The sequence below is a fragment of the Ictalurus punctatus genome, chromosome 25 (genome assembly GCF_001660625.3).
Source record: "Ictalurus punctatus breed USDA103 chromosome 25, Coco_2.0, whole genome shotgun sequence".
NCBI classification, from domain to species: Eukaryota; Metazoa; Chordata; class Actinopteri; order Siluriformes; family Ictaluridae; genus Ictalurus; species Ictalurus punctatus.
This window is the reverse complement of record NC_030440.2, coordinates 14,254,652-14,268,288: the sequence shown is the minus strand read 5'-3', so window position 1 is coordinate 14,268,288 and position 13,637 is coordinate 14,254,652. Positions and strand designations below refer to the sequence as shown.

Here is a 13,637-nt window from a genome sequence, read left to right as displayed (position 1 = left end):
ATAGTATTGTTTAAATTCTGCAAATCCTCTGTGTGGCTGCCCAGCTTGGACTGGCAAGACGAGCTCTCCATGTTGATGTACTTGTACATGCTCTGAACATGGCTGACTGTTGCATTAATGCTGGAAGCAATGGTCTCAATTTCCAGTTCAATGGAACTCATTCTTGTGTCCAGTGTCACAAACCTTTCCCCAGTCCTGTTTTCATAGTACTTGGCATGATACTGGTGGTCATGCATGTTCTCCTCATGCTCATCAATGTAAGAAGACACGTTGTCCAGCTGTATCTGCAGATTCATGACCTGTAACGTGAGCTCGTGCACCATATCTGAGCTGATGCTGATTCTCTGATGTGTGGCAGAGATGGCACTCTGGATGGATCGCATTGTTTGGACATTGGTGCTGGAATTGGACTTGATTGCATTAAGCGTTCTGCTGTAGTTCTGCCAGTCTTTGGTCATTTTCTGTAACACCAATGCCTCTTCTTCTGCCTTCCTCTGAAGAGCATTTATCCACAAGGCACTAAGTGTGACAGTACTGTTGACCTGTTGCACAGAAGCCTTAAAATCATACTGGTCTTGGACCAAGGTCTTCATGCCCTGATCAGTCTCGTTGATAACAGCCTGCCATCCATTTACCTGATTGATGTACTGCTCAAGAGATTGGTTTATTCGTTTAATAGTAATCCCATAAGCCTGGACATCTCTTATCATCCTGTTATTGGACTGTGTTAGAGTGTTTTGGGATTGAGTGGTCCGGTCCAGTAACTGCTCTTGACCTACAACCATCTTTTGGAGGTCTTCAAATTCCTTCTTGAGCCTGGTGATCTCTTCCCGGAAGTGAACGGCATTGTAGCATTCTGTACAGTTCATGGTGCTGAGATCTGCAAAAAACATATACTATATTTACATTTCTGTATATTTACTATATTTACATTTCACAAGGGTTTGGATGGTTATACCACAGAAACACATGACTGCCCTACTTAGAAAAAGCTCTCCAAATGATTAGTATTTGTTGTGTTTGCAGCTGCTTCTCAAGCCATCAATAATGTAACAAGGACTTTTTCTTGACTCATTACTCTCAGAGCAGCTGACCCATCCCAAAGGAGTCACGTGTGATAAGTCACAGGATTAGAAAAACACTTCAGCCAGACAAACATAGCTTTTGCCTTACAGTTTTCTAGATCGATAACAAATTACCATTCTTTTAAAAGATATTCTCTCATTTTGTGTTTTGATGATGGTGGTGAAAATGCTGTCTAAAACTTTGCTCCAAAGTCTATATTTTACAATTGGGTTGAAAACTGTTGACTGTGAAGGCCATAGTGTATGATTAACATCATTTTCACATATACCACAGACAACATATATCTGCACTTTATACTAGATACAGTTCAAACCGTTTTTGCCATCTATCTTTCATAGCTTCTATATCTATTATTTAAATATATTTTCTGCAATGGGTTGGCACCCTGTGCAGGGTATGCCCTACGTTGTACCCCGAGTTCCCTGAGATAGGTTCCAGGCTCCCCCACGACCCTGTGTAGGATAAGTGGTGTAGAAAATGGATGGATGAAATTTTTTTTTCTATGTAAGTAAATTCTGTTTTCATGTTAAATTCTGTTTTACAGTACAGTCATAAAAAGCATTTCACTGCATGATGCACTGTGCTATGATTGCGTGTGTGACCAAGAACCATTTTGATTTGATTTGATCTAATTTTTTTCATCCTCATTCAGTGGAAGTGAGCACCTGGAAGAGAGCACTATAATTAGGATAGAAATGATTCATTTATAGTATAATAGGATAAAGGTGATCCTGTCAGAAGAACTTTGTACTGATTTGTAGAGACGTTTAACTCTTAAGAGAACAAGTTGGCCCAAATACCGAAACCATGCCAGCAAAATAAATGAACAACCCCAACGGCAGAACAGAGCCACTTTTCTTTCCCCTTTTAATTTGTCAACCGTCAGCAAATTCCTTTTTCAGGAGTATGATAATGTTAAAATCTTACCTTGAGTACTCCCCTGGCCCTTGGTCATCTTTATATGATAAAGTGATTCCTCTTCAGATAAGCTGTCAACCTTCCTAAAAACTGACCATATAAATGAATCTGATTAACTTCAGAGTTCAGTGATTAATGAAAATGTTCAAAGACCTGGCACAAAGACAGAAATGAGAGAATAAAAAGAATGGACAAACATTTTAAATTGAATAGTAAACAATGTGTGATTATTCATGAGAATAGTAGTGTTCTGGTATTCCTTTCAAGCTTTCTCCAATAAGACCTAAAATCACAGAGTAAAATGCAGCATAGCAGGAAGCTTGTGATAATTTGCAGTCTGACTACATGCATATCTAACCTTGTTTTATTCCCACAAGGTGATGAAAAGTCCCTATAGTTATAAAACAATGATTAATAATGATAGATTGCAGTATAACTGGCGCCTACCATGTTTTGCATAATACAAAGTTTATTCATTTCTTGCTCTTTGAAACAATGTACCTTATTTGAAGGCAACTGAAAGCTTTCTGTTTTTGGGCAACCAAGGAATGTGAAACAGATGTGTACAAAAGTTTCTGCCCTCACACGATCTTGTTTTTCTTTGAGCAGTAACAGCAAATCACATTGTTGGAACGTGAGTTTTCCAATTCTTTTGTTTTCAGATCATTAGGCCACGGATTTGTAGGTCGATTTTGTATCCTTCCAGTAAAAAGTGAGAACCACCACAGAGCCTCAAGTATGTTTTGGAATTGGTTGCAGTCCCGTTGTTATCTGTAAATATGCAAGCATAGGTTTACTGCTCTGCAATCCCATGATTACTTTGAAATCCGAGATACATCTGGAGAGAAACATCTGTAGGTCCAGCAGTGGCTGACAGGTAAGGTAAGATGACCTACTCATATGATTCCTTAATCATATGGTAGTTCCACTGCTCTTTAGTCAGACCCCCTTGGTTTCAGTTCTCCGCTGTGCTTTACAATATAACTGAGCGTGTAGTGAACTCAAGCGTGTTGAAAGTGGGAAGCTTTGGTGCACTGATTGGTGATATGAGACTTGTAACCATAGTGCCTTTTTAAGTTCCAGATGTGGAAATGAACTTTATGAGGATATTTAATTTCATGGAATCCATATTGGACAGTGTGATGGCTTACCCAGACACTCCACAAGACATGAATGACTTTCAAATGCAGACCAGCCTATTTTTATTCATCTAATATTAATCATCACTAATGATGGACAAATGTCTTGTTTATTTGTAAGCAAAACTGACAGCTTCATCGATTGCATAATAACCATGATCTCCATATCCATATATAAATACATAGTGCATCAGGCAGCATTACAGCCTGAGCTTGGGTTCCTGTCTGTGTGTGGAGTTTCATCCCATGTCCATATGAACTTCCTCCAGGTTCTCCAGTTTCCTCCCGCTTCTGAAAAAATATGCTGGTAGGTGTATTGGCTATGCTAAATTCTCTCTATGTGTGAATGAGTGTGTGTGTGTGATGCTCTGAGATGGACTGGACTTGGATGTCTTTACATCTTGTGCCCGGGGTTCCCAGGATAGGCTCCACAACCCTGACCAAGATGGAGCTGTTACTGAAGATGAGTGAATGAATGAATCACATCTTAACCAGAATAGCTTTAGCTCACCCAGAGAAACCAGGACTGCCAAAGCGATGACTATTAAGGCGAAGATGCCATAGAGAACTCTGACCGCCAGTTGGAGAGAACGACTCTGCTGGCATTTCAAACAACCTCCTCGGGTTCTTCCTGTGGACACAAACAAGTCTCGAGTTCACGGCTCCCTATGCCAAACCATAATCTCATTTAAAAGAGCTTTGTGGTGCCATTATAAGAGTAACCACAAAAACTAATAGCAATTTCAACCTACGTCCAAAAGGTCTAGTGTTCAAAAAATTCTCCAAGTGACGACATAACTTGGAGTTACGTTTCTACTTAACAAACAATGTAGTCTGTGCCAGATGTTCAGAGTTTACACATCATTTCCTAGTTTCACAGAGAATTGTATGAAACAGATGTAGGGATATAAACAACACTGTAAAAGCTGTGTTATTGCATGCTCTCAGCACATTTCACAAACAAGTCAGAGTTTTCAGTTTAGTATCATATTCATCATCATGTCATTAATGCTACATTTTCTCCTCTGTTTTCTTGGCCTCTAATTCATTTATGCTTAGTAAGAGCATGTTTTGTTTTGAATATTGACACAGCAGCCACATGCATGTAGTTACATATCTGTCAAACTGTTAGCAGTAGTGTAATATTCTGGATGTTTGTCTAACCTCTGAAGGGAGGCATCTCCTCCTCCTCTCCGGTCGGGTCCTCCTCTGAGAACAGAGATTATTCAAAAGACAAATGAGTCACAATTGGAAGAGCTTCTCAGTTGCATGGATGAATAGCAAAACATATTATATAATTGCCTAATATCAATACTGCAAACTCCTTTGTGGCACATTAAAACTCTCTCTTATCTCTCTGACATTATAATCTCACAGATTATAATGGGTGGACTGTTGTGTTGGATTTATTTATTTTTTCAACATTTTAAATAATAAAAACAGAACAAATTGTTCCCTTTTATTCCATTCAGAGTAATATATTCCAAATGACTAATAAATGAGCAAATCACAGAAGAATTGAAAGAGAGAAAAACTTCACAGTACCTTTGAAGAGATGGTTCTCGTAGGCACAATAACTTTCTGCAATAAAAGGAATTGGAGGGTGTTTGATTATTAGTTAATAAAACTCTTGGCAGCATGTTATAATAGGAAACAAATCAACAACAGATTGGTGTGATGCAACCTGAAGTTAAGTGGAGTTGCTGTTACCAACCTGAAGCTGATTATTTTCCTATACTTTCCACACATTTTGACGTGTTTTATTCCTCATTCACCACAGCAATTTGCTAACGTTTACAATTGTTAATTTATTAATGAACAACACATTGTCCTTTTGGAACACCCACTTAATAATCAGACCAATCGGATCTGAGAATTCTACTGCTCTGTGGAATAATATCAGAATAATAAATCATTTAAATCATGTTTTTAAACCAGTTGTATGAAACATGAACCCATAAATCCCCCCCCCCCCCCCCCCCCAAAAAAAAAAAAAAAGAAAAGAAAAGAAAAACAAACTGCCAGTGCTTCCCTTCATGACACAAACCATGTGACTTGGGCTTGTTTCTAAGCATGAGGTCATATCTGGCACCCTAACACACTATGCAGTAATAAATGAAAATCATGAAATCAGAGATAGGAGTGTGGTTTAATCAGTACTTCAGGAAAAATATATCTTCTTTTGGGAGAGGAGGAAGAAAAAACAAGAGTAAGAATAGCATAACTGAACTCGAACAGCATGAAGATGAAGGCTCTAACAGGAATGGCTCCGCTTGGTGCATTACACAAACACACTGTAAATTATACCAGCGTCAGTCAGAGCGAGTTGGGCCAAAGGTCGATTAACAGATGCTAAAGAAGGGACTTGTGGAGCTTGTTTGACTCGAGCTCACAACAGAGTTGAAGGATAGCAAAATATATTGCTAAATCTAAATATATTCACTTCATTCTTTAGTCAATTTAATGTTTTTGCTTTAAGTCTTTGAAGAATTCTAGATTATCTTTTTGTCTTTCTGCTATACATCTAATTTTTCATTTGTCTAACACCAAAAACACTCTATACCCCTCTTTACTCTATATTCTTTGGTTTTTTTTCCAACGCAAACTTAGCACAAGTGAAATATCTGACTGATCTAATTATAGCTGCCCTAAACTTTTACCTTCAGTAATGTCAGGATGTATGAATATACATAAAAAAGATATCTGGAAACATAACCATGTCCTCCTGCTGCCCTAGATATCACTAATAAGCTAACTTAACTAGCTGGATAGCTAGCAGCTGCTCAATTAACTTGTATACAGATACGAGTGGAATTTCAGGACCAAAGTCTTCATTTTCAATGAGTAAATTAACAGTAGATAAACCTGTAAAAAAATAATAAAATAAAATACCACAGCAATCAATCAGAGTGTTTTGGTTTTCCCTAATATTAGCTAGGTTGGCTATATTACTAGCAAAGGATGCAGGTTCTGCCACTAAACATTGCTCAATGTTAACAATCTTATCTTAAACAACAATCCATATAATCAGAATCAGTCACCCAAGATGTGAGCTTTTTTTTTTAGTTCATGGGTTCTTTAAATGAAGTTAAAGTGTGCAGCTTTGAGTCCATGTGCTCATGATAATCCCAAGATACCATGTATATCATTATTTCTGGACATGGTAAGCTAGTGTGCTTTTTTTTTTTTAAAGCTGGTGTGCAGGGCAGCTAAAGGGCATCATCTATCCTGAGTGTATGAGCCAATTGGAGCTGAAGTACTGTACCAACAGACCAAGAAATGTGCAGGAATGCCATCTGTCTGCACTTTTTCCAACCGAAGCACGGCTACGCAGGTGTCTCTGGGATCAACAGACCTAACCTGAGCCACTGCCATTAGTGCTGCCAACAACACAGAGGAAAAATTCAGGAGATCCTCTGGTCTGGCTTGCGGCCATCCCCTCCAAAAACAAGTTCAGGAGCTTACTTTCCAAAAACCGCTGAGGCTCATCTAACAGAAGTAGCCTTCAAAAGTAGAACAACTTCTGAATGTCTGACAGGGGCAGGATGTTTGGAACGGGTGTCCAGGAAACTGCAGGAAATGGAGAGTTTGCTGAAGTCTGAGAACACAAGGAGAATTTGGTTTAATAAGAGTGATGAGTCCGCAGGGAACCGAATACAACTGAAATCCAGTTTGTCTTCTGATGTAAGACTTAAACAAGTTTATAGTGCAGAAACGTATGTTTATGGTTTGTGTAATTGTTTAGCACATACAATGATGCTTCATGGTGGAGAGTTGTATATGTATTATCTTACATTTTGGGCTCTATTTGGATGGAAAAGCAAATACAATTGCTTGTGTTTATTTTTCGCTCTGCAATTGGGAAATCCTAAGATTGAATCCAGACAACACTGCAGCCATTCAGAAGATCTACTCTGGGTGGAAGGAACTGCTTTCCTCTTTTGCTCCTGTTGATCAGAGAGTCATTAGCCAATGAAGAGTGTTGGTGAGCTCACGAATACAGAATTGGGCATTTGGTGTTTTCGGCAAAGAGCTTTTAACTTCCCTATGACTTTGAGTGAGCAGAAGTTTGCAAAAATGCAGGGTCTGGCTTCACGTATCTTGGATGCATCATGTGTCCATATTAATCACATTACCCTATCACTTTAGCCTAAATGTGTGTGTGAGACAGTGTACCGGAGTCCTATTCAGGATGTATTCCCACCTCATTCCCAGTGTTCCCCAGATTCTCTGGATCCACTGAGACCCTGATCGAGAGAAAGGATCTAATAAAATTAAAATACACCATTTACTTTGCTACTTGAAAAATGATGGCCAGTACCCAGCTACTCAAATGTTATAATAGTCTTTAAATGGTCTGCACTTATATAGCACTTTTATCCAAAGAGCTGCCATGCAAGGCGCTAACTTGCCATCGGGAGTAACCTGGGGTTCAGTGTCTTGCCCAAGGACACTTTGGCATGTGAAGTCGGGAATTGAACCACCAACCCTACGATTAGTGGACAACCCACTCTACCACCTGAAGCACAGCCGCCCCACTGGATACTGCATACTATCTTTAACAGTCCAGTATCAAATAAATAGTACAAAGCATGTCTAGAAATGATAGAAAGACAAAGACAGGCTCAAATATGTATATTGTTAAATGTTTTCTCAAAGTGTTTAATATATATGACATTACCGAAATGTCCTTCAGAAATGTTCCATGTAACATTTTCCAGCAGGCCAAAGTCAGAGGACTGGTACCATTACAGGGAGCTTGTTAACTTTTTATTTTTTATTTTTTTTTTTTTTTTAAAGAAAAGCCCCAGGACAAAATAGTGAGCTCCACCCATAACTCTTGGTTGAAATTCAATAGTTAGTTACAACTGTGGGTATGCAGTATATCAATATGTCAAACCCTAAGCAGTTTCATTCTCAGATGTAGGTGGAGGGAAGTAGTAAAGGTGATTTGTCTACTTGGCCAGATGTTTAATAGCATACTGCCCATTTCCTGTAAAAACAAGAGTATTAGATGTGGTGATGTTGTAACACACGGGACTTTTAGTTCAACAGTGCTGAGTGAGTAACCACATCCATATGAATCACTGTGCTAAATAGTCATTACATATAATCTCTGAATCTGTTCTGTACAGTAATTCTGGAGATGCCTGATTGTATTGAAATCAAGACTGTGATGATGAAAGGGGCTTTTTTTTTTTTTTGCAACTGTGAGCCAGTATTCTGTGCCAAGTAGAAGCCTCGTGTCTTTCAACTAGTTTCTGGCAAAGGAATAACAAATAATTTCCTTCTGATTGTTTATTTTCTCCCTTTCTGGATTACTAAATGGTTAAAAATCCTAAGCACTGCTGTCTAACTCAGCATGTTCTCATATTCCAGTCCAGAGCTGTTCAGTGGTTTGTGTTCCTGAACTACGTCCCAAATCACAGCTTTTGAATGCTTGTCTTCTCAATAAATAAAAGTGTATATGTATGCTGTTTTGATAAAAAGTTAATATTTGAATGCGGTACAGTCGCACGCTGTTATTATAAACTCTGAATAACGCAGCCGAGGAACATAAAACCAGTCACGATCCCGGATACACAAAGCATGTGGCGTGTCAGATGTTTATGCTGATCTTTTTCTCATGCAACCAATCAGGGTGAACATTTCCAGAGGTGTGTATTCTTAAGTCTTAATCTTCAACGTTTGTTTCAAATTTCCAAAACCACCAAAATGATTGTACATTCATTTCAGTGTGCTCGATGATTTTACCCAAATTCCAGAGATGCACAATAAAGCCCTTTTTCAACACACAACGACATCTCATTTGATCCTCGTCAACAAACAAACTCTTCCAGAAGTACTTTATTAGGAGCGTGTGGTCCTGTTATGAAGCAATGAAATGCAAGGAATGTGTGTATGCATTTTCCTCAAACAGTGAGAAATGAACTAAAGCATGCATGTGTTGTGGTCTGGGGTTGAAAATGTTGAACTGACTCACATGCCTCAAGCATGCATCATATGTGAATATTAATATGAAGAAACTACAATTTGGATAATAAGGTATGGTTTCAAATGTATAGCATTATCTCAACACAGACTGTAGTTCCTTCAGACTCCTTACAAGATACATGAATGGTCACTCTTGTGAAATTCACCACTTTAGAAGACAGATTTTCTGATAGCTCAGAATTCACGAGTCGTGGCACAACAGGCTGCATTACTAAGTGTAATAACACGTCTAATGGAAATGTTGATATTTCCAACAGTTGTGTCCTTTTTCCAGTGCCATTCTGGCTCTATTTTATTTGTATATAATACAAATTGGCCAGCTGTTCATTACTCTCAGTCATGAGCTACTGTATACTTGGTGTCCTTATTTCCCAAATGCACTTTGAGTGGCCAGTTATTCAATATGATATGGTTTTGAGCTGCATCCAAGGGAAATGCTACAATATTGTGCAAACACTTAGATTTAAAGAAACATGCCTCTTTCACTAACACTGACAGGTTCAAAGTTACAGCTACAAGTACAATATCCTTCATTGGACTTCATTGGTCACGCCTCCTTCACTGTGATTAACAGGCACACACACATTAGAACTTACAGGCACAAAGGTCGCAGTCAATGAGACTGAAAGGTCCAAAGATTACATCTTCTTTAGTGGACTGACAAGGACAAAGTATTTACTCTGACTGACAGGCACAGAAACCACACTGCCTTCATTGAACTGACAGGCATATAGACCGCACCTCTATCATTGGACTGGCAGGCATAGAGACCACACCTCCTTCAATGGACTGAATGACATAGAGACGACGGCTCCTTTATTTGACTGAAAAAGAGGCCATGCCTCCTTTATTGGATTGACAGGCTAGGAGGCCACACCTCCATCATTAAAACTGACAGACAAAGCATTTATTGAAACTGACAGACATAGAGGCCACGCTTCATTTACTGGAATTTATAGGCACAGGGGTCACACCACATTTACTGAAACTTACAGGCACTCAGGCAACTCCTTCACACCTTGATAGGACTGACTGGTACAAAGCATTTACTGGGACTGACAGACATAAAGGCCACATCTCCTTTACAAGACTGACAGGCTAGGAGGCCACACCTCTGTCATTAAAACTGACAGAGAAAGCATTTATTGGAACTGACAGACAATGAGACTAAGCCTCATTTACTGGAATTTACAGACACAGGGGCCACACCACATATAATGAAACTTACAGGCACAGAACTTACAGGGAACTCCTTTACTGCAACTGGAGGGCACAGAGGCCATGCCTCCTTCATTTGATTGATAGGCACAGAGGGTGTGGCTCCACATTTCCATCATCATGACTGCCTGGCACAAAGCATTTACTGGGACTTATAGGCATAAAGCCCACACTTCCTTTATTGGACTGATGGGCATAGAGAAAACAATTCCATTATCAGGGTAAACAGGCACAAAATATTTACTTGGACTGACAGGCACAGAGGCCACACCTTCTTCTGGACTGACAGGCACAAAGAATTTACTGGACCTGACAGGAATAAAGGCCACGCCTCCTTTATTGGACTGATAGGCACAGAGACAATGCCTCCATCATCAGGACTGAGAGGCAAAAAGCATTTACCGGGACTGACTGGTATAGAGGTCACATTTCTTTGACTGACCTGACAAGCACAGAGGCTACACCCCATTTACTGGAATCTACAGGCACAGAGGCAATGCCTCCTTCATGGGACTGACAGGCACAGAGAAGCATGGTGGAAGACACAAACGTAGTGTTGAAGAAAGCTCATACATAGCGAATTTTCACACTATTCTGAAGCAATGCAGCTGTATTGCAAATTTTAACACCAGGGCACTGAGTCAAATTAATACAACCTTACAATGCCTGTCAATACACATGACCTGGTATGTCTTTAGTCATACTCAGACTGGAGAATGTGATCCAGATCTCCGGTCACACACCTGCTGCCTGTCTGCTGATCACCGACACGCACCTTTCCCATAGCTCTCTGGGATACGAGCTCAAATAAAGAGAAACAGACCTCCTACCTGCTCCCTTTCCCCATAAAAACAGCTTACCAAATCTTCTCCATATGCTGCCTCTGCCTTCAAAAGGTATCACTCAGCTTAATTTCCATAAAAATAAAAAAAATCTTCTCAGGATACCAAAATCTTAAATATCACACAATCAGTACTGTTTATGCAGGAGTTTGTTTGAAATGCAAAAGCAATTGTGCAAGTGCTGAGACTGGGGAAGTTTAATATAAACCCCTCTGACTCTGTCTTACATCCAAGATCAACAAATGCTGATTTTCCCTGGACACTGAGAGGGGTGAGAGGTGCAGTTTTTACAGCAAACCGCCTCAAAGTTTCAGAGTGAAGGAATTTTGATTTAATACCTGTATTCATGAAAAAAAGAAGAAAATTACCGGAGAATTTCTTCTTACCTTTCATATTAGTTGTGTAAAGGTGGTTCAGAAGGAATGATGATGAGCAGGTAGTCTTGAGAACGGTCTCTCCAGTGTCTGTTTAAGTATACAGCTGCATGCGTGTCTTAAATAAGTGTCCTTGTTTAGAGACAAGTCCACTTAATTGTAATCGGAGCTCACTTGCTGATTTGAGCAGTTAGTTGTGCTACATGTTTAAGCAAGTGTGCATATGTAGCAGTCGCTCCAGAACATGAAGAGAAGAAACATGTGCAGTTTGGAGAGACACAACAGAGAACGGAGTGTGTTTGTCAGTGAGAGAAGGACAGAGGGAAGGGGAGGGAGAGATGAAGTGGGGGAGAGAGAGAGAGAGAGAGAGAGAGAGAGTGCATATGTTCCTGCAGGCCAGTCCTGTGCTGGCCTAATTACTAACAAATGTCTGGATAGGGAAGGACAGGCACCTTTGTCTTCTGTTTCTGCGTCACTGACACATTTATGGGAATTTAGATCGGTTTAAACCACGGATTCTGCCATCTGGCTGTTTCTCAGTGTTCCACATTCCAAGTCAGTATCTGTGGAAATGAATTTGTGCCATATGGATTAGTGCAGAGGTTCTCGAACTTTCTACAGTCAAGTGCCCCTGCAAAAAAAAATACAAGGACTCCCTTATGATATCTTTATACTTATAGATGATTTAAACCTTATATATTAAATGTGCATTTTGTCTATTTATTGGTGCCTCTTAATACATTTTTTTTTTTAAATTGCCCCTAGGTATAAATGTGTGTGTGAATAGTGGCATCCAGGATATTTTCCCAGCTTGTGCACAGTGTTCTGGATCCTGACCAGGAAAAGTGTGCTTATTGATTAGTGTAGCCTAAGCATTGAATGAATGGAAAAAAAGACTAGGAATTTCTATGATCAGTTGTTTTTTGTGTTTTACTGATCCATCAGGATACAATTGGACAGAGAGCGGAAAAATAAAGGTGGCGCACACGAATGAAATAAGCTAAGGCTAGGTTTAGATGGGGGCTTAAATCCACATTTTTTGGGGATTGTAAACAGGAAAGATTCTGTGAATTCTTTTAACAGCATTTCCTGATGAACTACACAGAAAAAAGGGCATGACGGTAGGTAATGACTGAAGATCGATGACAAATATCTAAACAACATTTTTTGACACCAGTTAGAAGAAGAAGAAGAAGCCTTTATTAGTCACATATACATTACAGCACAGTGAAATTCTTTCTTCACATACCCCAGCTTGTTAGGAAGTCAGGGTCAGAGCACAGGGTCAGCCATGATATGATGCCCCTGGAGCAGTGGTAGCTTCGCACCTGTTGAGCCACCATAGACCTAAAAATAATTGCTTCTCCCCGTCGGGGAATCGAACCCCGGTCTTCCGCGTGACAGGCGGAGATACTGTCCACTATACTAACGAGGAGGACAGTAAAGTGTTCTTACTGATGGCAGTTAGATTTTTATTGTAACATTATAAAAATCATTATTTTTTCCAAATTGCCCAATCACATATTTTCATAAGACATACAGTTTGAAAATTAAAGCTTAAAGACTAGCATCGGAGCTTGTTTTCACTACATGGTGTAACAGTTCAATTCAAGATGACATTATTTATACATCTCTTTAAGTTACCGAACACCTTCCAATAAGATACATGTTAATGTGACTGGCATAAATGGAAACTCGTATAATTGAAGTGACCAGGCAGTTTTATTGTTATAGATTTATTTATCAACAACATTTATACCACAGCACTGGGAAGCACCTTCACCTATGTTAATGACATTCACACCTAGGAGCCATTTAACATAGTCAGTCCACCTACCTGTATGGTTTTGGGAGGTTGGAGGAAACTGGAGAACCCAGAGGAAACCCATATGGACACAGGGAGAAAATGCGAAATTGACAGACAGTAATCTGAGTTTAGGATGGAACTGGTAAGAGGAGCATATCGTACATTAGACAGCCAAAGAAGCCATTAAAACACAAAAAGCAGTAAGTTTCTTGTGCCACAACAGGAATGTAGTGTGCATTTTATAGTCACACAAATAGCT

The 13,637-nt window shown here is 39.5% G+C and overlaps 1 protein-coding gene and 1 non-coding gene across 3 annotated transcripts in view; both read right to left on the bottom strand.

The window, feature by feature from the left end:
* scara3 (scavenger receptor class A, member 3) overlaps positions 1–11,933 on the bottom strand; it is a 14,147-nt gene extending 2,214 nt beyond the window's left edge. The window contains exons 1-7 of one of the 2 annotated variants that reach the window (XM_047150929.2): positions 11,584–11,932; positions 6,609–6,741; positions 4,689–4,724; positions 4,308–4,352; positions 3,655–3,774; positions 2,014–2,094; positions 1–880 (exon numbers count right to left, since the gene is read on the bottom strand). The exon at positions 1–880 is cut by the window's left edge and continues 161 nt beyond it. In XM_047150929.2, the coding sequence (XP_047006885.1) occupies positions 1–880; positions 2,014–2,094; positions 3,655–3,774; positions 4,308–4,323 (1,097 nt within the window). In that variant the 5' untranslated portion in view covers positions 4,324–4,352; positions 4,689–4,724; positions 6,609–6,741; positions 11,584–11,932. Of the gene's footprint in view, positions 881–2,013; positions 2,095–3,654; positions 3,775–4,307; positions 4,353–4,688; positions 4,725–6,608; positions 6,742–11,583 lie in introns of both variants that reach the window. The other variant, XM_017456582.3, reaches the window with a different exon arrangement.
* Positions 11,934–12,934: 1,001 nt separating this feature from the next.
* trnad-guc (transfer RNA aspartic acid (anticodon GUC)) lies at positions 12,935–13,006 on the bottom strand. The gene has a single exon. It is a non-coding gene; the product is annotated as a tRNA-Asp (tRNA).
* Between the last annotated feature and the right edge of the window lie 631 nt (positions 13,007–13,637).